The sequence below is a fragment of the Bufo gargarizans genome, chromosome 8 (genome assembly GCF_014858855.1).
Source record: "Bufo gargarizans isolate SCDJY-AF-19 chromosome 8, ASM1485885v1, whole genome shotgun sequence".
NCBI lineage: Eukaryota > Metazoa > Chordata > Amphibia > Anura > Bufonidae > Bufo > Bufo gargarizans.
Genome location: NC_058087.1, coordinates 185,358,070 through 185,385,066, shown reverse-complemented (window position 1 = coordinate 185,385,066; position 26,997 = coordinate 185,358,070). Strand labels below are relative to the sequence as shown.

Sequence of the window (26,997 nt, the reverse complement as noted above, 5' to 3'; positions counted from 1 at the left end):
CATAGGGCCCCCACCCCCCTTCTTGCCATACTATACTAAAAATAATAAAAATAATAAACACTTATACTTACCTCCATGACACTCTCAGTGATGCAATGCAGGCCTCTTCCGGCCTGTGTCCCGCTCTGTACAGCTCAGGCGGCGCAATGTGTCGCCTGCACCGGCCTCTGATAGGTTGCAGGTCGCATCTCTCCCCTGACCCCCACCATTTATCTGTATCGCCGTCCAGAGGACAGCGATACAGATGAATATAGACATGAGCGCTTTCACAATGGAATATAACTACTATAATACTGCCTCCTATGTACAAGAATATAACTACTATAATACAGCCTCCTATGTACAAGAATATAACTACTATAATACTGCTCCTATGTACAGGAATATAACTACTATAATACTGCTCCTATGTACAAGAATATAACTACTATAATACTGCCTCCTATGTACAAGAATATAACTACTATAATACTGCCTCCTATGTACAAGAATATAACTACTATAATACTGCTCCTATGTACAAGAATATAACTACTATAATACTGCCTCCTATGTACAAGAATATAACTACTATAATACTGCTCCTATGTACAAGAATATAACTACTATAATACTGCTCCTATGTACAAGAATATAACTACTATAATACAGCCTCCTATGTACAAGAATATAACTACTATAATACAGCCTCCTATGTACAAGAATATAACTACTATAATACTGCCTCCTATGTACAAGAATATAACTACTATAATACTGCTCCTATGTACAAGAATATAACTACTATAATACTGCTCCTATGTATAATAATATAACTACTATAATACTGCTCCTATGTACAAGAATATAACTACTATAATACTGCCTCCTATGTACAAGAATATAACTACTATAATACTCCTCCTATGTATAAGAATATAACTACTATAATACTGCTCCTATGTATAAGAATATAACTACTATAATACTGCTCCTATGTACAAGAATATAACTACTATAATACTGCCCCCTATGTACAAGAATATAACTACTATAATACTGCTCCTATGTACAAGAATATAACTACTATAATACTGCTCCTATGTACAAGAATATAACTACTATAATACTGCCCCCTATGTACAAGAATATAACTACTATAATACTGCTCCTATGTACAAGAATATAACTACTATAATACTGCTATGTACAAGAATATAACTACTATAATACTGCTCCTATGTACAAGACTATAACTACTATAATACTGCTCCTATGTACAAGAATATAACTACTATAATACTGCTCCTATGTACAAGACTATAACTACTATAATACTGCTCCTATGTACAAGTATATAACTACTATAATACTGCTCCTATGTACAAGAATATAACTACTATAATACCGCCTCCTCTATCCTTGGGGCTTGTACATCTGAGTTACGTTACAGCTATCATGTTTCTATGGTGTAGGAATGAATAGCAGAGCTGTATGTGTATCATAAGGGTACGGTTACACGGTGACACTGGTCGCGGCCAGGATCGCACAGTAGCAGTGATCCCATAGAAATAAATGGGATGGCCGCACCCGTCACTATAAATCCAGCAGTGTCGCCATGTAGCCCTATGTCACCCTAAATCACATCCTCAGCTGATACTGTTGCTCTCACTGTGATTAACTATTTAGCTGCCAGGATACACAGGTATAATTCGCTGTTAATTATTACTGTATCAGGGTATCTTTGGGTTAATAGTCCCGGGGTCTGAAAATGCTACAACCACTATGGCGTCTGCTTCTGGCATCGTGGGGGTTTGTTACCCTACTTTACATGGAACCTAAATGACACATAATTTACGTCCTCTTATTTCCTCTTATTATTGCTGTTCCTTTGTGTCAGTCCTGACTGTTGCTCTGGCATTCTATTCGTCTTACACATACTGAGAGTTAACTTTAAAAAAGTGTGCTTTAAATACATGAAGAAACTTTCTTTATTTTACAGAAAAGAGGAAGAAGAATGCAGAACTTCTTATCTGTGGCCAGAGAGACGCACATGGACTATACCGCCATATAGAGCCTTGTCTACACTGGATACAACTCTGCAACTACAACCTCCAGCATGCCTACAGCTGCACAGCCTCAAACTGAGGACGTTATGGCCAGAAGACCCTCAGTGCCTTACAGCAGAAGCAGCCAAGTGGATGAGATCTGCAAACCGCGCGCTCTCAGCGTCCGTAAAAAAAAATAAAAAAATAGAACATGTCCTATTCTTGTCCCTTTTGTGGACAAAGATAGGACATTTCTGCGGGAGTATAAAAAAAAATATATATAATAACGGCAGGCTCTCGTCCGTTATCCGCGTTTTGAGGATTCGCCATTTGCGGATTGAAAAATACTCACAGCTGTGTGCGTGAGCCCTTAGGCTGCATTCTTCCAAGTGGTGCCCAACCATGGCAGCCTCTCCAGCTTGGCCGGTCTCGGTGTACCCCTAAAAAGGCAACAGATATGAGATATTTATATATTTTAAAAAAAATAAAATAAAAATAGTGCTAAATATTTAAAAAATAAAAGTAAACAGGTACTAAATAAATAATAAATAATAAATATATCTGTAAATAAAAGCAGCCGCCCTTTCTATTACTGACATCGAAAAATGAACAATTTTAAGACTCCATTTTCAGAACATTTTACATGATTAAAAAAGAAAAGCCAAAAAAAAAAAAAAAAAAGTGATTCATTTTTCCATTTTTGACCCGAATAGCTCCAGCCCATCTAATACTACGGTCATAAAGCAGTTAGAAACCATTGCCTGCCATTCGCAGAGCTCGGCGTGGAAATATAATGTCACTGTCCTCGGTGCATGCTCAGCAATGAGGTGCAAAATGCCCAATAACACCCCCCCCCTCCCCTTCCTTAACCCCTTCTGAATGTGAGCTTTGTTGCAGCCTCAGTCACTTCCTGTCCGCCCAGTTCCTGAGTGTCAGCCTCTCAGCCCACACCTCCTATGAGACAGTCCAGGCCCCAGCTCATTGGCTGTGAAGTGCACAGGGCTTGGCCACCCCAGAGCTGAGCCTCAAACTTTCAGGACTTCCACCCTGTGGAGCTGCAGCCTGAGCACCGCCTGACACTGAGAAGTTACAATCAGGTAGGACCGATACAATGTTGCAGCACTTTCCTCTAGTTTGGGGGCTTGGTGAGGCGACTGGGCACTTGTAAGGGGCACAAGGTGTGGTAGGGCGAGATCTGCGGGGCTGAACTTTGCACGTTGAGTCGAGTTGGATTATTTGGGGTTGGGTCAGGCTCCAGCCATGAGTTGCATGCGGCAGGGGTAGTGGGGGGGGGAGCAGCTTACTGCTGTTTTGTCCATGGAAATAGTGACCTAAATCCCACCTCAGGGCTCACTTCCAGAAATTAGCTTTTAAATGAGGCGTTAGGCCTGCTGCCAAGGGGCACGAGGAGGGCGATGCCTCTTTACATTGATGACGGGTTCCTTTAGTTTTAATTTATTGCAAACTGAAGCCTCTTGGGGTTGTGCAGGTGACGGCGGCGCCGCCATCAAGTGGAAAAAAGAACTGTATTTTGCAACTGCTCGATGGAACCCATAGGGCTGTCTATGAATGGCATACACTGGGCACCACTATACCCAATCAGCTGTGCACAGCATTGGCAAACACAACTTGGTGCTGCCAGTGGTGCCGATACTCTGGCGCAACTCATGCTTGCAATCCCCTATCGCAGGCTGTGATTTCCACCTCATATGATCTACTGGGAAATTGCTTGTAGTGCAATCCCCATGTAGCTCTGCATGGCTTCCTATAGAGCAGGCATGCTCAACCTGCGGCCCTCCAGCTGTTGCAAAACTACAACTCGCAGCATTTCTGGACAGCCTACAGCAGGGATGCTCAACCTGCGGCCCCCCAGCTGTTGTAACACTACAACACCCACCATGCCCTTCTGTAGGCTGTCCGGGAATGATGGGAGTTTTAGTTTTGCAACAGCTGGAGGGCAGCAGGTTAAGCATGCCTGGCCTACAGCTATCAGCCTACAAAAGGGCATGGTGGGACTTGTAGTTTTGCAACAGCTGGAGGGCCACAGGTTGAGCATCCCTGATTCAAGACATGGTCTATTATTATTATTTTTTATTTTTTTGCGGGGCCGCAGAACGGACATGTGCTGTCCGCATCTTCATTTTATTTTACTGGAAACTGTCAGCAAGCAGGCTAGTGGGTGTTGGCAGATGCAGGGCAGGTGTAAAAACCCAGGACCGTTTGTCTCGGGGCTGAAGCACACGGCAGTAAGTGTTTTGCAGTCCGCAAAATGCGGATCCTGGCCGAGTGCATGCAGACTCTTGCCGAAATGTCCCATCCTTGTCGGCAAAACGAACAGGAATAGGACGAGTTCTATCTTTTTTGCGGGAGAACAGAACGGACATAGTGTGTGCCGTCCCCATCCGATCTGAGTTACGGCCGTGTGCACGAACCCTAACACGGGACCGTCCCAATAACTGGATTAGATGGAGACAGATCAGTCAGTAGGAGCTTGCTGATGGTTTCCAGGTTCATCCAGAAGGCTTCCGTTTTCATTTTACAATGGCGCCTTTGTTTTCTGGGATCCCTAATGTTAAGCAGTACATTATTAAAGGGGGTTTTGGTTTGACATCAATGTATGACTGGGAGGGAGAGGGGAATCCTTCTCTGCAGTACCTATCAAGATCCAGACCCATGTGGCCGTGTCTGGTACTGCGGCTCGGACCATTCAACCGAACACATGGACGACAGTGTCAGGTACCGCACTGAGGGCACCATGACACCCAGCGCCCCTCATTCTGTTGTTTAGTGGGGGTACTGTCCACCCTCTGAAGGTTCATTGATGACCTATCTGTGGACATGCACCTACCTTCCCTCTGTAGTCAGGGCCCTCTCCAGCTGATGCTCTGTTCTGGGGGCCCTCTGCTCGGGGGTGTACATTTACCTTGCCTTACAACCACTTCTTCCTGACTTCCTGTTTTGAGTTACCACTGACAGGATGCAGCCATTTTGTAGACTGTATCAATACATCACCTATCTACATGATCTGAGGACCTCCCATGAGATTCTGATCCCTACTGCATTGTCATGAATATTGGACGCCTCCTGTTTACTGTAGGTGACCCCTCTAAGTTGTGGCATCTTTACCTTGTCTTTCTCCAGACCATGTATGTCATCACTGTGTGGGGCCTTATCGTCAGAGCTGAGCCCACCCGTCTGTCCTCTGAGTGTTGAGACGAGAGAGCCGTCTGGTTGGTTTAGATCATACCGTAGGGGTAAGATGGACTCAGTTATGGGGGTACTGTGGTTTGAAGCCCTCTTTGGGCACTGTGGCTGGCTGCATCTGTTATGGGGGTACTGACTGACTATTGTAGTGGCACTGTGGTTGGGGTTCAATGGCTGATGACTTGGAGTTGAGGGTGTGGGGGTACTGCAGTTGGTACTATTATGTGTGGACAGTATGGTCAACTCTACTGTGAGGTACCTGGCTGTGTTGTTGGGGGTACTGTAGTCAGTGTTCTTATGTAGGGTGATATGCTTGGTGCTAAGGGTGTAGGTTGGTTTTGCTGCGTGGGTACTCCTGTTGGTACTGTTATGTAGGGGCAGTGTGTGTGGGTCTCTGTGTGGTTGGTTTTCTCATGTGGAGTAATGTCCTTGGTGCTGAGGGTATAGGTTGGTTCTGCAGATGGTACTGTAGTGTGGTTGGCTCCTGCTGTGAGCATACTTGGTTCTGTTGTGGGGTACAGTAGTTAGTTCTCTCATGATACATTGTGGTCGGTGCTGGCCGGCTCTGTTGTGGAGGTACTGTAGTTAGTGCTCTTATGTAGGGCGATATGCTTGGTGCTGACGGTGTGGGGGTACTGCAGTTGGTTACTATTATGTGGGGACAGTATGGTCAACTCTACCGCGAGGTACCTGGCTGTGTTGTTAGGGGTCCTGTAGTCGGTGTTCTTATGTAGGTTGGTATACTTGGTGCTGAGGGTGTAGATTGGTTATGGTGTGGGGGTACTGTTGTGTGGGCAGAGTGTGGTCAACTGGTACCTGACTGCGTTGTTAAAGTAATGAAGGTGTAGGTTGGTTCTGTTATGGGAGTACTACAGTTGGTACTGTTTTGTGGAAGCAATGTGGTTAGCTCTGTTGAGGGGGCTCTCTAACCGATACTCTCATGGGGGGCATTGTTGTTATCACTCTTATTACAGGCCAGGCTGGTATTGTGGTGGTACTGCTGTTGTGTAATGAGGGTGATGGGCAGCTCTGTTTTGGGGGTACTGTGGTGGTCTGTAGGTAGCATACATTACTATAATCTCTGTCTACTTCCCTCAATCTCCTTGTGCTCAGCGCTGATTATCTTCCAAGTATCAGAGGACGTGCGAGCTTCTATACAGGAGACTTCCTCTTCATGATGCACAGACTTGTTTTAGCTCCGGAAATTATTCACTTCTCCAAACCGTGTCTCCCCTCTATTTTGTTTAGCGATTTAATGCAATCTATTGTTCCCTGTTATCAGCCGTAGGGAGCGGCAGACTGTGGTGTTAAAGGGGTTGTCTGGGTTCAGAGCTGAACCCGGACATGCCCTTATTTTCACCCAGGCAGCCCCCTGAGGCTAACATCGGAGCATCTAAATCACGCTGGTCAAGGTCTCTTTTGTTTTCAATAACACACTGCAGGGCGGAAACTTCCGCCTGGCAGTGTGTTCGGTGACGTCACCGACTCTGATGGGCGGGCTTTAGTGCTGCCCTAGCTGTTTTACTGGCTAGGGCAGCGCTAAATACCGCCCATCAGTGCCAGTGACGTCACCAGGCTTCCTGGCAGCCCCATGGAGAGCCCGATACGTCACCGGATCTCCAAAAAATGCCTTTGCCCTGCGCGATTTAGCGCGGGGCAAAGGAGAGCATCGGAGCATGAACTGCTCCGATGCTCAAGTCAGGGGGGCTGCCTGGGTGAAAATGGAGATGTGGCCGGGTTCAGCTCTGAACCCGGACAACCTCTTTAAGTGAGAGGAAGTGCAAAAATCTTCCCTCCCCATCGTCATGACTTTATATCTCCAGTGTGAGACCCTCCTGAGACATTAACATCCCTATGTGATTGGCATCGGCCGCTCCTCTTATAACGTTCCAGCTCCATTATAAGCTGCACTGAGGGAATACGGTGGAGGATGTATGGAGGGTTGGACAACGGGATGAATCTGCATTCCTGAAGATTCCCTTACATGTCTGTATACGCTGGAAATGTCCAAGGCAAAAGTATTCTTCTTCAGATCTGTACAAGGTGACTTGACCCTCCTTGTAAGGAATCCTGCTCTACAAGTTCCTGGTGACTTGTTCCCCTACAGCCCTGGAGTGACTTGTATCTGGCATGCTGCACTGACACCCACTGCAGGCTGGATAAGGTGTTTATTGGGTGTTTGGCTATGGACTAGGAAGTGTTATTATAGAGTTGTGGACTGTGTCAGAAGAGAAGCCATCTGTTCTGTGGCGGTTTTGCCTCATGACGTTTTATCCCAAACCAAAACCAGTCTTTCTTCTTTTAGTCCTTCTTTTGTGAGGGTATTTTTAGGGTGGAGAACTATGGTTTAGCCAGTCTGGGACATGTGGTGGTGACGTGTTATCTTAATGACCTTAAGGGTTAAACATACTCCTCCCAACATGCCGCCCCAAACCACAGATCCAGAGGTTCTACCATCTGCTTGGTGGTGGGTAAGGGAATCTTGGCCAATACCAATCGCCATTGGATGAACCCACTGTGGCCACCAACATGCCACCCCAAACCACATATCCACTACCATGCTACCATCAGCTTGGAGGAGGATGAGAGAATCTTGGCCAATACCAATTGCTATTGGATGGACCTACCATGGCGGTGCTGACTGGAGAAAAGCAGAATGATGGTACAGCCTCATGTTCCATCTGCCTTCATCTTTGGTATTCAAAGACTAAGTTGTAACGGAAGATATTTTGGTGAACTAAAACCCTAGACCTTCTCATGTCACCTTGTTTATAGAGAGACCTTCTATGCCCTGAAATACATTATATGAATGTTAGGTGGTGGGGTGACCGGGGTGAAGAACTATGAAGTCAATCCTGGACCTGTGATGGTAACTTGCTTTCTTGAGGTCCTTAAACGGTTAAACATACTCCACCCAACATGCCACCCCAAACCACAAATCCAGAGGTTCTACCATCTGCTTGGTGGAGGGTGAGGGAATCTTGGGCAAAACCAATCACCATTGGATGATGGTCTGTGATTCCATTACCCATTGACTCGCTCATCAGAGTCTAAAATGAAGGAAGTGAGTATAGCCTCGTCTTCCATCTTCCTTCATCTTTGGTATTCAAGGACCAAGTTTAAGGGTACTTTCACACTAGAGCGTTATTCTTTTCCGGCATAGAGTTCTGTCCTAGGGGCATCAGTTCTATCCCCATGCATTCTGAATGGAGGGCAATCCATTCAGGATGTCTTCAGTTCAGTCTTTTTGACTTTTCAGGACGGAGACAATACCGCAGCATGCTATGGTTTTATCTCCGTCCAAAATTCCGGAACACTTGCCAGAATGCCGGATTCAGCATTTTTTCCCATTGAAATGCATTAATGCCGGATCTGGCCTCGATTGTTCCCGGCAAAACGGATCCGGCATTGCGGTCTGCTCCTGGACGCTTTCTCTCTTCTTCTTGGTCCTCGGCTGTGAAGGCTGCGCACAGTGTGAGGTCACGCTGTGCGCAGCAACTGCACAGCCGACAGCCCAGGACCTGAGAGCGGTGAGTACAGAGCTTTTACCGCTTTCCGGTCCTCTGGTACTAATCAGCGCTGATTAGTATACACCCCATAAGACGCAGGTGCATTTTCCCCCCACTTTTGGGACGAAAAATGCGTCTTATGGGACGAAAAATAATTTGTGGCCAGCAGGGCTCAAGAGGCAGCTGCCTTGGGCCCCCCAGGAGCAACTGGGCCCTTTTGCTCCGCTTTAAAGATGGCCCTGCTTGGTTTTATGGGATTTCTTGGGTGGAGTAGTCCTCGGTCACCTGTCTTATTTCAGTTACTATGAGGAAGTGACTTGATTTGTTGAAAGGAATTCGACCAACAGAACACTCCCAAGTCACCTTTAGTCTGAAGTAAGAGGAACGTGAAGCCTGCGTGCAGGAATGACTCAACGTCTATGCCCTAATCCCATAGAGAAAGTGTCATGGTACTGATAAGCCAGAGACTGACCTACCATTGTGTCTCTGGAAGCCTCTATGAAGATATGAGATCACCATTTATGATCCCTATCTACCCATCTCCACCACATACTGACCTCTCTAAACCTTCGTCGTTGCAGCTTCCTGAAAATTAGGTGATATAGGAGCTCCACTCTATAGTACATGTGTTCATGGGTTTCTGCATCACTGTGTGCCAGATTTTATATGGAGGCACATATTGTTCCAATGCATGATGTATTACAGAAGTATCATTGCTCCTATGGAGGCTATGGAGCTCCACGGCAGCACAGTTCAATGGAGGACCTTAAGGTCTGTGTGCATGTGGCATTGCTTTGTTGGCCTCAGGAACATCAATGATACAAATTGCTACAGCATATCATGTGACAGGACGGATACAGTATCTGGTAGGGTTATGTAACCTATAATGACCTTTGTAGGAAACATCACCAGGACTCCAAAAATTCCTTGGTTCATCTTTCTAGACCACAAACACTGCCCTCATCCCCCACCCTCGTGTCTTATCTGTTGTGGATGGGCCATGTTATCTTCAACCTCCCCACCACCATTCCTTGTATTATCATCTGAGTCTACATTTTTATTTATTTATTATTTTATCTTGAAATATTTGTTCATTCCATTTGGATGATGTCATCCTGTCCTCGTCAGTCTGTGACAGCCCCATGTGGCAGAAGATTGTCGGGAGGGAAGCGTTCTCTCCAAGGAATCGCCTGCTCGCTAAAACAATGGAGAACACTGCTATTACATGGCAATCGGTGGCAGTATTACACTGCCAGATGATCGCTAACGAGCGTTGATGCTCTCCCTATGGAGATGTAGTACCTCCCTTAACCTAGAAAGGCATCAATTGCATATATACAAGTAATCTACATAAATAGTGAGCACAGCTCTGGAGTATAATACAGGATGTAACTCAGGATCAGTACAGGATAAGTAATGTATGTACACAGTGACTGCACCAGCAGAATAGTGAGTGCAGCTCTGGAGTATAATACAGGATGTAACTCAGGATCAGTACAGGATAAGTAATGTATGTACACAGTGACTGCACCAGCAGAATAGTGAGTGCAGCTCTGGAGTATAATACAGGATGTAACTCAGGATCAGTACAGGATAAGTAATGTATGTACACAGTGACTGCACCAGCAGAATAGTGAGTGCAGCTCTGGAGTATAATACAGGATGTAACTCAGGATCAGTACAGGATAAGTAATGTAATGTATGTACACAGTGACTGCAACAGCAGAATAGTGAGTGCAGCTCTGGAGTATAATGCGGGATGTAACTCAGGATCAGTACAGGATAAGTAATGTAATGTATGTACACAGTGACTGCACCAGCAGAATAGTGAGTGCAGCTCTGGAGTATAATACAGGATGTAACTCAGGGTCAGTGCAGGATAAGTAATGTATGTACACAGTGACTCCACCAGCAGAATAGTGAGTGCAGCTCTGGAGTATAATACAGGATGTAACTCAGGATCAGTACAGGATAAGTAATGTAATGTATGTACACAGTGACTCCACCAGCAGAATAGTGAGTGCAGCTCTGGAGTATAATACAGGATGTTAATCAGGATTTGGCTACTTTCACACTTGCGGCAGGACGGATCCGACAGGCTGTTCACCATGTCGGATCCGTCCTGCGGCTATTTCGCCGTGCCCGCGGACCGCCGCTCCGACCCCATTGACTATAAAGGGGACGGGGGCGGAGCTCCGGCGGTGCACGGAGAAAGCCGCTGGACTAAAAAGCCTGACATGCAATGGTCTGCGGGCACGGCGAAATAGCCGCAGGATGGATCCGACATGGTGAACAGCCTGTTGGATCCGTCCTGCCGCAAGTGTGAAAGTACCCTAAGTAATGTATGTACACAGTGACTGCACCAGCAGAATAGTGAGTGCAGCTCTGGAGTATAATACAGGATGTAACTCGGGATCAGTACAGGATAAGTAATGTAATGTATGTACACAGTGACTGCACCAGCAGAATAGTGAGTGCAGCTCTGGAGTATAATACAGGATGTAACTCAGGATCAGTACAGGATAAGTAATGTAATGTATGTACACAGTGACTGCACCAGCAGAATAGTGAGTGCAGCTCCGGAGTATAATTCAGGATCAGTACAGGATAAGTAATGTATGTACACAGTGACTGCACCAGCAGAATAGTGAGTGCAGCTCTGGAGTATAATACAGGATGTAACTCGGGATCAGTACAGGATAAGTAATGTAATGTATGTACACAGTGACTGCACCAGCAGAATAGTGAGTGCAGCTCTGGAGTATAATACAGGATGTAACTCAGGATCAGTACAGGATAAGTAATGTAATGTATGTACACAGTGACTGCACCAGCAGAATAGTGAGTGCAGCTCCGGAGTATAATTCAGGATCAGTACAGGATAAGTAATGTGTATATATAAGGTATACTTGCTGTTTCTGCTCATATAATGGATTTCAATATCGATATACTGCATGATCCCAACAGGGGAGATTTTATTTATTTATTTATATTTTTTTAGCAATGAAAAACTATTTAGGAAAAAAAAAAAAAAACACTAAATAATTTTATTCTATCAGATCACTTGCGGTCTATCTTGCTATTCAGGGAGTGAATCTTCAGATGTAAGTCCGGCCATTCGGATGATTTGCCGCTTTGCTCCTGGACATTTTTGGGTGTGTGACGCACAAAGTTGTATTTTTTGTTTGGACAGAACTTAGTATTTTGTGAGATATCTGCGCAGTGTTTATAATGTGAGTGTGATCCGTCTTTGTCCTCTCCGGCTTTCACTGCGCACATTTCTAAACAAACTCCGCTGCCAGAATCTCATTTGTCCTTCTTTTTCTAAGCAAAGATTGTTAAAACACATGTGAAGTCCATGTCCTGTGACATATCCCACAAGCCCAGGAACATATTAGTGCAGCGGGGGCTCCGCTCCGCCCTGCGCTGAGATGCACTGGTGGAAGTGGGAGAGCATCTGTCAGCAGTTTTGTACCTATGACACCAGCTGACCTGTTCCATGTGCGCTTGGCAGCTGAAGGCATCTGTGTTGCTCCTATGTTCATATGTGCCCGCATTGCTGAGAAAAATGATGTTTTAATATATGCAATTGAGCCTCTAGGAGCAACGGGGGCGTTACCATTACTCCTAGAGGCTCCGCTCTCTCTGCAACTGTGCAGCGTAGAGAGGCAGTCTACTCTACAGCACATAGAACTTCCTGTGACCACATATAGCCACATAGTTGTGGTCACCCAGACAGGAAGACGAGGGGTTCTGAGGCAAGTTCTTTATTCTTCCTGTTGCCTGAATGGGAGGAACCCAAACCGCACAAGTCTGTGCAGCTTTGGGGATGCTGTAGTGAATAGCGCAATCAGCTTTATTGTATATATTTCCACCATTTATGGGAATAACTTGGTTCCCCTAACTCCATTCTGAAAGCAAAGATCCTGAATATGGGCCGGGCCCTGTACAAAAATGTTTGTAGATGCCTCAGTCGGCTGTAGAGACTTGTTGTAAGTCACGTGTTTCTGGTGTCTGATCCGGAGCAAGCTGTGGCAGGTCTGTGTGAAGCAGGAGGGAGCGAGTCTATGATGCCATACACCCGGTGTGAATACTTTTTGACTTTTTTTAACATGATAAAACGGAGAAAAGTGATGGACATTTAGTTGTCCACTTGTTGGACTATAACGTGGCCGGGCAAATCCCAGGAGCCGGATGTAGATATAGGATGAGAAGCTGCACCAATGGTTCCAACTTTTTGGATTGTTTTATAACCAGGCCTATGAAAGTTCTCATTTTTGAACCCCTAAAAAAGTTAAATTGGCCCCTAAACTTTCTAGTGTTAGGGCCACCCCTGTCTCCATGTCTATAGATCTATATGCTGACATTGGTGTCACCCTCCCACCAATAATATGTATGTGGTCACCTTCCTGACTACTCTTTGGCCAGTAAGTTAGGGTCCATTCACACGTCCGTAAAATGAGTCCGCATCCGTTCCACAATTTTGCGGACCCATTCATTTTCTGTTCCTCAAAAAAATAGAACATGTCCTATTCTTGTCCGCAATTGCGGACAAGAAAAGGCATTTTCTATTAGAGTGCCAGCGATATGCAGTCCGCAAAATGCAGAACGCATATTGCCAGTGTCTGTGTTTTGCGGATCCGCCAAACACATACGGACGTGTGAATGGACCCTTAAAGGGTGTTTATATTTTTCCAACCAATCCCTTAGGCCTCTTGCACACGAATATTTTTAGTTTTTTTCCGTTTACGTTCCATTTTTTGCGTTCCATATATGGAACCATTTATTTAGGCGTTTGCGGACCGCATTTGCGGATCCGCAATACACGGGTGCCGTTCCGCAGGCATTCCGCATCACAGATGCAGACCCGTTCACTTCAATGAGTCCGCAAATCCGGAGATGCGGAATGGTGAGGAACGGAACCCTACGGAGGCACTACGTAGTACTTCGGTGGGGTTTCGTCCCGTACTTCCGTTCCGCAAAAAGATAGGACATGTCCTATCTTTTTGTGGAACGGCCGGATCGCGATCCGTTCCGGCTGCCCCACGGACTGTGCTCGTGCATTGCGGCACGCATTTTGCGGGCCACAGCATGACCACGGGGCGCACACGCCCGTGGGAAAGAGGCCTTAAATGGATCCTCAAAAAAAGGGAAGGTACTCCGTATGCCTTCCGTTTCCGTTTTTCCGTTCCGTTCAAAGATAGAACATGTCCTGTTATTGTCCGCATAACGGACAAGGATAGTACTGTTCTATCAGGGGCCAACTGTTCCGTTCCGCAAAAAAGGAATGCACACAGACCTCATCCGTATTTTATGTGGATACGTTTTTTGCGGACTGCAAAATACTGAAAAAGCCATATGGTCGTGTGCAAGAGGCCTTATTGCTCCAATGCTTCTAAAAATAAATTGAAGTTCATAAGAAGTCAACGTTTTACACCTGCAGCTCCTGTGCAGCTCTATGTGTCTCTATGGTTACAGACTACAAACAAACCCCATGTAGTCTGATCCTGCAGCCATGCTCTACTCTCTTCTGCTGTATATTAGAGAATGGAATACCGCACACTGTTTTACTCTTCCCGGTGCCAGCAAAGACCTGACGGTCATCCAACAATAGTATAAATATGCGGCACACGGAATATTTTTTGCAATTTAAAGGTCCTTCTCTTTTTTTTTTTTTTAATGGATTTTCACAATAAGAGCTTCATGATCCAGTTTATAGAAAATTAAAATTAACCACTAACCATGTATGAGCCGGACGTTTCGGTACAGATGTCACTTTATCTCTGACCACAGAAACGCCAAGCCGCTGAAGAAGGTCCCTATTGACCGAAACGTCCGGCTCGTATATGGATAGTAGTTATGCAGCAGTTAATTTCCTATACTCTGGATCATGAACCTCTTATTGTGAAAATCACACAAAAAAATTACCTTTTTTTAAATTGCAAAAAATCTTCTGTGTGCCGCATATTTATACTATTACTTTCTTCTGCTGTCTTGAAGATATCACAAGAGAGGTGGAGGAGGCATGAGCGCAGGATCAGACTACACATTGTGTTTGTAGTCTGTAACCATGGAGACACATAGGTCTGCTTATGAGCTGTATACAGAGCTACTATTTATTTAATTTTTTTCAGCCATATTTTTATATGTCTTGTCACAAGTAATGGTGGAAGAGACTTTTTTTTTTTTTTTTTTTTTTTTACTGGATTATGCCTTGTGGCTTTGGAATGTCACCAGCCTCCAGGAGCTTCTTGTATTCCTGGCAATAAATAATCGCTGTACTCTTTTATAAAATTAGAATTTATCTCTGTTATATAAAACCACCAAAACAAGGGACAGGCAGAGCCCTGTACAATGGATCTATTATACATCTTCTATTACGTTTATGAATAAACTGGGTCGACGCCATTGCTGGAGGCTAAGATATCAGCCAATGGAACGGTGCCTCTAGTGGGCAAAAGGGAGAATAACAGAACAGTATCTAATGTAAGTGTAAGGCACAGGAAGGGCAGCACGCAGCAGCACGCACGTCGCAGGCCGTATGTAAACTCCACCCCACAGCAGTGGAAAAGAGATGATTGTCTGGAAATAGCCTTTACGCCATCTACAGGAGAGTCAGAAAAATAGACAAGGCGAGTTACACAATTTTACCTACAGATCCAGAAAAAGGCACAAAAAGCCATCTTCTAGATCAGGGATCAGCAACCTGCGGCTCTCCAGCTGTTGTAAAACTACAATTCCCAGCATGCTCCATTCATTTATTTGAGAGTTCTGAGAAGAGCAGAGGAAATATGGATGCTGGGAGTTGTAGTTTCACAACAGCTGGAGTGCCGGAGGTTGCCTACCCCTGTTATAGATCATGGGTCCACGGACCATGGGCCACCACTGAGGCAATTTACTGCATTCTACAATACCTCAAGGGGTTAAAGGGGTTCTCCGGGAATTAAGAAAATGAAAATACTTAAATATTACATTATCATAAATATATTCCGAAATACATTTCATTCGTTACAATGGCTTGTATTGTGTGGGGAGCAATGATTAGGAGAAATAAAATGGCTGCCCTCCTATTAGTGCACACAAATCCTGTCCTAATAACACAGGAGGACAAGTTACTTCAGAGCACTGAACTAAAGAGTTGCCTCATCCTCCTCTCTGCTCTGCTTGTCAGGGGTTATGATCCTGAATACAGCTGATAAGATCTTCAGCTGAATCTCTGTAGGAATGGAGCTCATGAGGAGACATGAAATACAGGGAGGGTGGACAGGACAGACTGTGGTAATGGAGACTGCATACAAGTGCTGCTGCACATTATCCACATCTCCACCTCCTCTCTGTACTTAATGTCTCCTCATGAACTCCATTCCTACAGAGATTCAGCTAAAGATCTAATTCAGGATCATAATCCCTGACAAGCAGAGAGGAGGATGAGGCAGCTCTTTAGCTCAGTGCTCTGAAGTAACGTGTCCTCCTGTGTGATTTGTGAGAAAGATTCAAATTCCTGCTCTGGCGCTTTAAACCCAGTGTAGACAGTCTTGAGTATAAAATCTTCTTTATTAAATTAAGATGCGCACAAAACTCGTTTCGGGGAAACGATAGTCCCCTTCATCAGGTTGGCATTGGTGATCCCTCCTGTGTGATTAGGACAGGTTTGTGTGTACCAATAGGACGGCGGCCATTTTTCTTTCTCATATAAAATGAGCCATTATAACTAATGAAAGGTATTTAGGAATATATTTATAATAAAGTAATATTACACGGTGCTGCCCCTGGAGGAGCCAGAGCGGTGGCGGCGCCCGGAGGAGGAGATGTATGTTTTTTTGTTTTTTCTGTATATGGGGGCTGATTTGGGGTTTAATGTTAGGTTTGCATGCATTTGGGGGCTGAATAAATTTGGGGTCTGATTTGGGGCTTAATCTGGGGTCTGTATAAATTTGGGGGCTTTTTTGGGTATAATATGGGGTCTGTATTAATTTGGGGTTTATTCTGTAATCTTGGGGTCTATATAAATGTGTAGGCTGATCTGGGCTCTGTATGAATTTGGAGGTTAATCTGCAGCCTGATTTAATTTTGGGGTCTCACCTGAGATCTGCAAGGGGTTGTCCATCCATGTGAAATTAACTTTTGCAAACTGAATAGAAGGCCACAAGAACGTAGCGCTGCCTCTCTCGCGCCACTGTTCTCGCCACTAGGGGAGCTCTCTGCATCATTCCTGGGCGTGAGGGGCAGTGAGTGTGACACACGTATGTGCTATACGTGGTATATGTGGATACTGTGGCTCCCCAACTGGAAATGTCTTCTATGTGAGGCTTCTATCTCCTGCCCTGTTCTAGACATTCCTCATGGCTCCATAAGTGAAGATCAGACTAATTTCCTGAGTCATCTTTCCCACGAGATGCTTCATCGAATGCCTTGTAAGGAATGGATCTTATGTTTTCTGGTTTGCTCTGTAAATAAGCAGTCGCCGCTGTAATCGCCGGCCTCGTTAGTGAATTCCCCAGTCTGCTGTCGCTTGCAACGTGAATCCAGTGAGGAGGACTGGTAATCTGGTAATATCGTCTTACATTTGCACCCTTGTGTCTTTACGGGCCCATCAAAACTTGTCATAGACTCCTGATCAGTGTGATCGCTGAAGGATACTGGCAGCAAGTGTTCAGTTTCCCTGCAGCGCCACTGCTGGATAAATGATGCATTACACTTTTACCTATAGCATGCATGGATGTGCTGGGTCCTCCAGAGCAAGAGATGCTCTTTGCAGCCATTTTCCTTTCCAACAAATAGGTGAGGGTCCTCCTGACCACCCTTCATCAACTCTGAATTTTGTTTGCAGTAGGTTGTCGGGTTGTTTGGACATGCTGGGAGTTGTAGTTTTGCAACAGCTGGTGAACCATCAAGATTATTTGACAGATGCTACTGATTTCAATGACCATTTTATGATCTGCTTTTAACCCTTCGTCTTTCTCCTGACCATCCACTTCACATAAATTGGACCCCAAGGCGATTTGCGCATCTTATAATCTTATTTAATCAGATGCCAGCGTGGAGTGTGATCTCCGGTGGGTAAATTGTGACGCCTCACCCTTGCTTGGCTAATTATAGATGAGATTAAATTAACTTTAATTATGCATAGGAACAATAGCATGCATCTATTTTTTTTTAAACGCCCCCCCCCCCCTACCTCCCCTTCTAGAAAAAATAAATAAAACGGCGCTGTTTATTGTCACTCCCCGACTGGAGAGAGATTGGAATTCTTGGTGCGTTGTCAAGCGGACATCTTTTTTTAAATTAGCGACCGTGCCAGGATGGAGCTAATGACTCTCATGAGCTCTGCAACAATAAGCCCGAAATCCGATGACTGCTCAGCTAATCCCATCCCCCCCCCCAACCCCGACCCAAACAATCAACACCCTTAACAAGCCAATAAAGTATGGACGTGCCCCCTCCTAAAAGGGATAGTGCCAGCCGAGCAGAAAACTGCGACGTTCCCAAGATTAGCATGGGGAAATCCTTATTTCCTAGAAATGTATATTATAGGATCCCTTTTATTGAAAAGACTACAAGATCCTGGGTCTGATTTATCACAAGGGGATTTTTTAAAGCCAGTTTTGACATTATTTGCACCAAATTTTTATAAAATCACAAAAAATGACAATTACTCCCCCCCCCCCAAGAATTCTAACATTAAAGAAATGATCTATTTACATTCAGGCTTCCAGGAAGCTCAGGACCATACTGCATATGAGTGTGTTGCTCCCCCTAGTGGTGGTTGAAGGATATACAGGTGCTCTATTTTGGTGCATAGCTGTAAGTATGAGGCCTTAAAGAGCACTTGTAGGCAGGATCAACCCCTTTTAAACTAGGAATACTGCCTAGCAGAACTGATCCTGCTGATTAAAATGATACCAGTCTTGTGAAAATCGGTTGCAGGGTTCCGGAGAAAAGAAGACTTTTTTAGTTTTATGCAAATGAGATCTTCAGTGCGCTGAGGGGCGGGGCCAGTATTGGAAAGCTGAGGGGCACTGAGTGGCCAGGCCCCACCCCTCTGTGCACAGAAGCTCTTATTTCCATAAAAAAATATATATAATTTTTCTTGGGAAATCCACAACCGATTTTGACAAGACGGGTATCATTTTAATCAGCAGGATCAGTTCTGCTAGGTAGTATTCCTGGTTTAATTGGGTTGATCCTGCCTACAAGTGCTCTTTAAGGCCTTATACTTATAGCTATGCACCAAAATAGAGCTCCAGTATAGTGTTCAACCACCGCTTGGCGGAGCAATACATTTATATGCAGTATGGTCCTGAGCTCCCCCTAGTGGTGGCTACTGGAAGCCAGAATATAATCATTTTACGAAGAAGGCTACTTTCACACTAGCGCTTTAGTTTTCCGGTATTGAGATCCGTCATAGGGGCTCAATACCGGACAAAAGCACTCCAAAATGCATTCCGTTCCCGCTTCTGTTATCAGTAACAGAAGCGTTTTTGTTGTACCCTGCCGGATCCGGCAAAAACGCTAGTGTGAAAGTAGCTTAAGCCAGGCTTTGCATAGTGTGTGTTTTTTTTTTTTTTTGTTTTGTTTTTTAAATAATTCTAGCTTGGTGTTTGGGATAGGTACAGTATCTCCTACATCTCAGCAGCAGCCTATCACCGCAGTGATAGCCCTTATTTTTAGAAAATGAGTTATTCTTTATTTTTTTTTAATTGTTTGGTTAATTATGTGATTACGTTTTTTTGCTAAATGAAAATCGCTCGCCGTGTATACAAATAATGTGACGTTGGTCTGCGCAGACAGCTGCTGCCCAGCTCATGAGTGATGCCTCCGCTTGGCAGCTCTATGCGGCATCTGCTAACTGAGCGCTGGAGTCCAGATGAGAGATTTGCATGTTTTAAGAACATAAATCATTCTGAGCGGAGAAATGAATCATCACAATTAATGGGAGCCGTGATACAGAAAGGATGTACCGCGACCCCCACGCTCCACTTACCCGAGAATAAGCCAGTTACCTCACGTGACATGTAATTAAAAAAAAAACTGCCCTCTTTAAGAGGTTGTCCGAAATTAGTAAAACATGGCTACTTTCTTCCAGCAACAGCGCCCCCCATGACCATTGGATGTGTGGAGTATTGCAGCTGAGCACTGTTCATTTGAATGGCGTTTACCTGCAATACAACACACAGCCTATGGTCAAGAGTGGCGCTGTTGCTGGAAGAAAGCAGCCATGTTTTTCTAATCTCCGACAACCCCGTTTCCTTATGCAATGCCCATTCTTCCCAGTCCTTCTTATGGACTGGTTTAAAGGTGGCAACTTGGAGGCTTGGTCACCATGAATCTTTGACGCTGTAGCAATGGCATCAGAAATGCTTGACCTGTCCATAGATACCATTGATTGTGGTGTCTTTGGTGTCACGTGAAATGGGAGCTCATAGTAGTATTTTAAAAAAAAAGCCTGGAGTAATGGTGGCTTTCAATGTTCCTGGAACCACCATTTGAGGTTGGTCCTCCAGGTGGTCCACATGGCTCACAGGGGCCATTTACAGATTTTACGCATCTCTGCTACAGTTATGTGACCTTGGAAACAACTTTTCCTCTGCTGTTCCCATTTTAAAATTGAGAAGAAAGGTGTTGGGAAATCTCGTAATGTCATTCTGGGGGGATTCTCAATGGGGTCAATGTCAACCTAATGGTAGATGAAGTATCTGGCAATGTAATCTGGAAGATGGGGGGCCTCGAACTATAAAGACGAGAACTTGGGAACTCATTATTTTTCGATTTTGGTGGAAAGGAGAATGGACCTTCTGTGCCGGCTCAACAGTACAAGGTTTGGATGGTCCTAAAACTTTCATAAAGTTCAGAGAATTGGTGTCCACAGTTATCTATTTATCCTATCCAAACAATCAGAATGGAGAGTCTCCACCATATGGAAGGCATCAACTTTGCTCTACAAGTTTGGTATTGTGGTAAGTACTTTGGCTGCGTTGAGATGGGATTTGTAGATGATTAGAGGACATCTCCACCTTGAGGGGCCTACCTGCTGGTGCCCATAGACATTAGGCCTCTTGGTTCACAACATTCAAGTTCAAAATGTAGAAGTAAACTTATATGGAAAGCCATGGGATGAAATGTGGTGGGTTCTTTAAAGACCTTCTCAAATACTATAGCTTGATTTGTAGAGATCAGACCATTCTGTATGTCAGTACATTTGGTCAGAAGATATGTAATGATGACTTTTTGGTCCACATGGGTTAGACTTTCAGTCCTAAAAGAAAGAGATGAAATCTTCTTCTGAACATATAAGTTTCTTGAGGGCCAAAATCCCTCGTGAATGTCTTGTGACACCAGGTAATTTTGATCCTGTGTTTGCTGACCTACTTAACTTGACGCTTGTTACTTACCCTAAGGTGATGGCTTCATAGTCTTGAGATTTTATGTTTAGTTATCTACTGATGGTGGATATGTCTTTAGGATTCTTCTTTTTTTTTGTTTTTTTTTTTGTGCTTTTCTTTTCTTATTTTGGCCTCTTCATATGATGTCCTTATCAAGTATATTCTATGTTTCTATAAATCCCTCCTGTCCTTGATCAGATCGTTTGTACCAAGCACCAGACAGGTCTTAGCTGCTGTGGACAGCTGTTGGATGGCCAGATGTAGCAACAAAGCTCCTCCCAGTCGGACAGAAATCTCAAATGTGTGCCGCATTCTGAACCATGATGGAAGAGACAGTCATAAATTAATGGTTCACTTCCAAGATGAAGGGTTGTGGCCCCCTAAAGCTTCGGCAGCATTAGATTGGCCATATTGCATGTTCAGTGGAGGACCTGATTCTGCCTTTGTATTACGGAGTCTTTGGAATGGGCTCCATGTAATACCACATTTGAGAGAGCCAATGCTGGACGTGTCTACAGTGGTCACGTAAGCATCAGAGCTGGACCACGGGGCAATGGAAGAAGACTGCCTGGTCTGATGAATCACATTGCAACATCTGGGCGGCAGGGTGCTTGTATGCCACTTACCTAGGGAAGAGGTGGCACCAAGTGCACTATGGGAAGAAGGCGACCTGGTCTAAAGAATCGCATTAAATCATGTGGACGGCCGGGTGCGTGTGTCACTTACCTGGAGAAGAGATGGCACCAGGTGCACTATGGGAAGAAGGCGGCCTGGTCTGAGGAATCGCACTACATCAAGTGGACGGCTGGTGGGGGGTGTGAGTCACTTACCCAAGGAAGAGATGGCACCAGGTGCACTATGGGGAGAAGGCGGCCTGGTCTGATGAATCGCGTTACATCATGTGGACGGCCGGGTGCTTGTGCGTCACTTACCTGGTGAAGAGATGGCACCAGTATACACTAGAAAGACAATTTGGCGGAGGCAGTGTGAGGCTCTGGTCACTGTTCTGCTGGAAACCTTGGGTCCTGGCGCCATGTGGATGTGACATGTACCACCTACCTGACCATTGTGCAGACAAGCACCCCCCTTCCTGGCCATGGTGCCCCCTAATGGCAGTGAAATGGTTAAATCTATGGTGAGAGGTGATCTGTAAGCAGCATCTATGGGGTCTCCCGGGACAGATCTTCTCATCCCCTCGTTCTGGCTTCATGCCCGGCCTCCCTCTGACAACCCTTCATGTAGTCAGCGGGCGATCTCTCCCAGAGGGGCGTTCGGTAATATTACACATGTGTTCAGATGACGCAGCTTTTATAAATTAACCCTTTTGCTGCCTCTTTGTCGAGGCCTCCGTACCTAGAATGTTACTGACCTAGAGAATCACTTGTCCCCCCCCCCCCCCCCCTGACAACCTGGAGCTTAATGTGATCATTCCCGGCTTCAGTCGGGTAATTCGAGCAGCAGGGCGGCGCGCGACTCCACGCGCCGACAAATAACCTGGAGTTAATATGCACGTTCCCCGCAAACGGCACAAATGTGACCCCCGGGCCGGGCGAATTGGGAGCAGAAGATTATTTAAAGGGACGTTCCACTGAAAATAACGTAAACTCGGTCAAACTGTGGGGCAAATGCGCAGTGGTCGGCCCCAGGTAATGACCCCCGACTGCTGCTTTAAAGGCAAGACGCATCATTGTTCAGCAAATTCCTTATGTTTTCAAGATCTCTGCTTGCTGTCAGTGAATGTGAAGATTCCCTACAGGAGACGTAAAGTATTGCACAGTTTCTTTTTAAATGAATGGGCTGCACATGTAATGTACTAACATTTCGGGTCCTCCGATGGCCACCATTTTGAATACGTGAAAGGAACTGTGTTGGCTTAGTTCAGGGCCTGGGGGGGCGGACCATGACACAGGGGTTCCTGCCCCCCCCCCCCCCTCAGGTTGTGCATGAATCAGTATTTGTTGCCCATACCGACCAGTCACCGCGCAGCCTTCATTTCCTGCAGCGCTGTTGCACACTGATTAGTTGCTTTGTGCAACAGCGGTAGGCTTCTGTTTTAGAGGGGATAGAAAAATATGGCCGCCTTCTTCAAAAAAAAACAAAAAAAAAAACAGCGCCACCCCTGTCCAAGGGTTGTGTCTGGTATTGCAACTCAACTGTATTAAAGTGATGAATGAAGCTGAGCGGCAATACCACACACGACCTGCGGAAAGGTGTGGCGCTGTTATTGAAAGAAAGTGGCCACGGGTCCTATTAAATGGGTCAAGGATCGGGCCAATTACTAGGAAGAAACGCTCATACAAACCGATAACTGTCCCGTGTAAATGAGCGCCGATCATCCGGCACATGGGCAAACGCGTTTGTAGGGGGCGATCGCATCCATGGCCACAAAATCTTCGTTTGTCAGAAGCTCATTGCCCTGGGTAAATATGGAGGTGCTGCCGACAATATGCAAATTGAATGGGGGATGAATGATCGTAATGATGATTGTTCCTCCCCACCCCCCCATTCATTTAGCTTTTTTTTATTTATTTTTTATACAGGGCCTAAAAATAATTTCTGATGTGATTCTTGGATATAAAAATAGTTTTTATTTGAGCAAAATTATATCTTGGATCACGTCAGAAACCATTGTTATTAATTTTTATTTATAATTTATTATAACTGCAGTGGATACAATTATATGGGCTTATTATTTTAGTATTTTTCTATCCTATTATGATTTTTTGGGTAGCGATTACTGCGCTGAATGCTCTGACATAATCGCAGCTGATTTGGAGCAGACACCCTGGAGATTTCTTCTATTTTTTATTTTTCCGCAGCTGTGCCAGGCTCTGGGCCTCCCTCTGCCGCAGCCGGGCTGGTGTTTGTATTCTGGTGCGTGCGCTGCAAAGACAAGGATGAGATCATTGCAGCTGCAGGAATTGATAGAGCTGGGATTGCTGTGCCGGTGCATGCAGCAGGGAGGGGGGAGCACAGGCTCTGGATGGATGATGTGCGAGCAGGGAGGGAGCGGCAGCAAATCAATACCGGCTCCAGCCAACAATCCCATTTTTTTCCCATTACGTCTTCTCCTGCTCAGGTATTCCTTTTCCAGGGAAGATTTGTGAAGGGGATCTCTCAACTTTGTCTTCTTTGATGGCTCTTTAAAAAAAAAAAAAAGGGTGAGAAAAAAACCGCACCAGACCTCCCATTCTCCTCCAAGGGAAGACTGCTCCCATCATCCTTCCATTACGCGTTTTTCTGTAGATATACGCAGAAGTGTTTTTTATTTTTTTGCTTTTGGACTATGATTGGGACCAACTGGGAAATGTTGGGAGTCGACGTCTGTGAATTTGGAGGACAGCTTTTGGAACTTATGTGGTTGACAGTTTGCTACAGAGGTGAGTTGGTTTATCAAATTTTTTATTTTTTTATCTATTTTTTATTTTTTAATCTTGACATGCATTTATAGCAGAACATCAAAACCTGTTCACACTGTATTTCATGGCTGTGCTGTATTATTCTTATATTTTACTGTTATTTTTATTTAGTTTTTTATCTCATATTTTCATTTTTTATGACAAATTATCACATTTATATTGTATGTATTGCTTTTTTTATTTCTATTTTTTATTTTATACCTTTTTTTTATGACTTTTTTTGATTTTTACATTTACATATTTTTTTTGATCTTTTTATATAGCATTTTGTAACCTTTCATTTTTAGATGGTATATATTATAGAGTTTTCAGTTAAGATGTTTATATTATATATTTATTTTTACGTTGCATGTTCTAATTTTTATTGTTCTTATTATTCATGTTTGTCAATTGACATATTTTAAGTTTTTCCACCCTTGGATCATTATTTCTATCATTTTCTTTGGAGGGTGCATGTTCCGGCAGGAGTCGGAGGTGGGCGGTAGATCTGTCTGGGTGGTCGTTTGGTCCCCGATAAAATATAAAATCTAGTAATAGTCCATAGTGACCATATTTCTGACCTTTTTATTAGAAGACATCAGCCGGCCTCCACCCCGTGCGTCTCCAGAGCGGTGATGTCATATTAAATGTCGGCTTTGTCAGTCAGGTCTCTGGAGAGCGATGATCAGTCTCACAATAAAATATCAGATCTGCTACCGGAATACAGTTCAAAGCGTGCAAATGTCGCCATGCGGTTCACAGGCTACGAAAACAAGAAAATTGTTACTGTCTCCTCACCTGACATGTCTGTGTTTTTAGTAAATTCTTATATTTCCTCTGTTATTCCTCTTGGAAAAATTGACTTTGTCATTCTGGTTGTTGAAGGGGCGTGTCCTTACACAGTCGGACAGCATGACACTGTGCAGGGACACGCCCCCATCCCCCCCAACTGGCAACATCCAAGTGTCCATTTGTTCATACATTTCTAGGAGGAATAACAGAGAGACCGCCCTACGTATCGTTCTAAGAAAAGATTTTATTTTGTGGGGAATACAAGCATTTACTATGATTGTCCCAGGATAGTAATCTTATCCCCTGCCTACAGGATAAGGGATAAGTATCTGATCACTGGGGGGGAAAGTGACTGCTGGGATCATGAGAATGGGGGTACAGAGTATGGTCAAGCGTGTTCCCTGCCGCTCCGTTCATTTCCTAGAAGACATGCGCAACGCTAGGCTATCTCTGGCAGTCCCGCTGCTCTGTTCATTTCCTAGAAGACATGCGCAACGCTAGGCTATCTCTGGCTGTCCCGCTGCTCTGTTCATTTCCTAGAAGACATGCGCAACGCTAGGCTATCTCTGGCAGTCCCGCTGCTCTGTTCATTCAGGGACATAGGACCCCTCCTGTTTGGACTGTATAGGGCACCGGTTTATATCTTGGGACAAGTCCTTTTAAGTTTTATGTCACATGATCTGAGGTCTATAAATTGTGTCCTAGAATATTTCTTGGAAGCGCCCTCTGCCTGTCACTAACAGGTACTGCAGCAATAATCTATGAAGATTATCCTGCAGAAGGTCACCCTCATTGACCGAAACTGAATCCCCTCTGGTCACTGGCTTCAGTATATGGGCGAGGTTCTGGCCTCACGCGGGGGCCGCAACCTATTCCCTACCCTAAATGTTGCAGTTGGCATGCTGGTAGTATTGCAAGGGCTGAAGAGCCACAAGTCATTGGTTCAAGCCAACTTTTGGAAATGCAGAATGTTCAGTGATGGTGTATGACTTTGGCCACGCAATCAGAGAAAAAAATGCGCCGTCTTGCAACTTTTACTCATTTCACTGTATGCAAATTTTCCCAGAAAAGAAGGTAGAAATGTCATGTGACCGCTTTGATCCATATTCATGGGGGGGGGGGGGGGGTGGCAACTTCGTGTTGCACAAGTTTTATGTGGCTGAAAACTGCCATTGGTGCATGAATGACAAAGTAGTAGGATGGCGCAAGTGTAGGATTGTAATCTCATCTGTGCCTTAGAAGGTGAATGGAGAGGAAGGCGATGGCTGGGGCCTCATAGGTCACCATGGATTGTGCTACTAAGCACAGACTGTCAGTTAAAGATGTTAGCTTCTTTCTTCCAAACACAGCGCCACCCCAGTCCACAGGTTGCATGCGGTATTGCAGCAGGCAAGTCCGAACTGTTATTCAACCCCAATATCAGATCTTAGGACTCGTGCACTTTTCATTGTAATAACTAAAATGAGTAGGGCAGTGGGAAAAGACGTTTCTGCTCGTAAAAGCAAGCAAAACCAAAGGGTGTGTTTTTTTTTTTTTTGTTTTTTTTTTCAGTAGGTTTTCTCGGAATTTGATATTGAGGCCCTATCCTCAGGAGTTGGACCCCTGACGATCAGCTGTTTGAGGAGGCCATGGTTCTCCGGTGAGCGCTGCGGTCTCTTAACAGTTTACCACAGCGCCATCCATT

General features: G+C 44.8%; 2 protein-coding genes across 5 annotated transcripts in view; one reads left to right on the top strand and one right to left on the bottom strand.

Moving 5' to 3' along the window:
- The window catches only part of LOC122944518 (regulator of G-protein signaling 11-like), a 129,728-nt gene extending 127,261 nt beyond the window's left edge, over positions 1–2,467 (bottom strand). For 2 of the 3 annotated variants that reach the window (XM_044302889.1, XM_044302891.1), the window contains exon 1: positions 2,380–2,432. In XM_044302889.1, the coding sequence (XP_044158824.1) occupies positions 2,380–2,431 (52 nt within the window). In that variant the 5' untranslated portion in view covers position 2,432. Of the gene's footprint in view, positions 1–2,379 lie in introns of all 3 variants that reach the window. The other variant, XM_044302890.1, reaches the window with a different exon arrangement.
- A 505-nt stretch (positions 2,468–2,972) lies between these two features.
- Positions 2,973–26,997, top strand: part of LOC122945626 (rho GDP-dissociation inhibitor 2-like) — a 48,201-nt gene continuing 24,176 nt past the window's right edge. Inside the window, exon 1 of one of the 2 annotated variants that reach the window (XM_044304741.1) lies at positions 2,973–3,124. Coding sequence is in view for 1 of the 2 variants with exons in the window: in XM_044304740.1 (XP_044160675.1) it covers positions 24,410–24,503 (94 nt within the window). In the remaining variant the exon portion in view is untranslated. Of the gene's footprint in view, positions 3,125–24,394; positions 24,504–26,997 lie in introns of those variants that run through there. The other variant, XM_044304740.1, reaches the window with a different exon arrangement.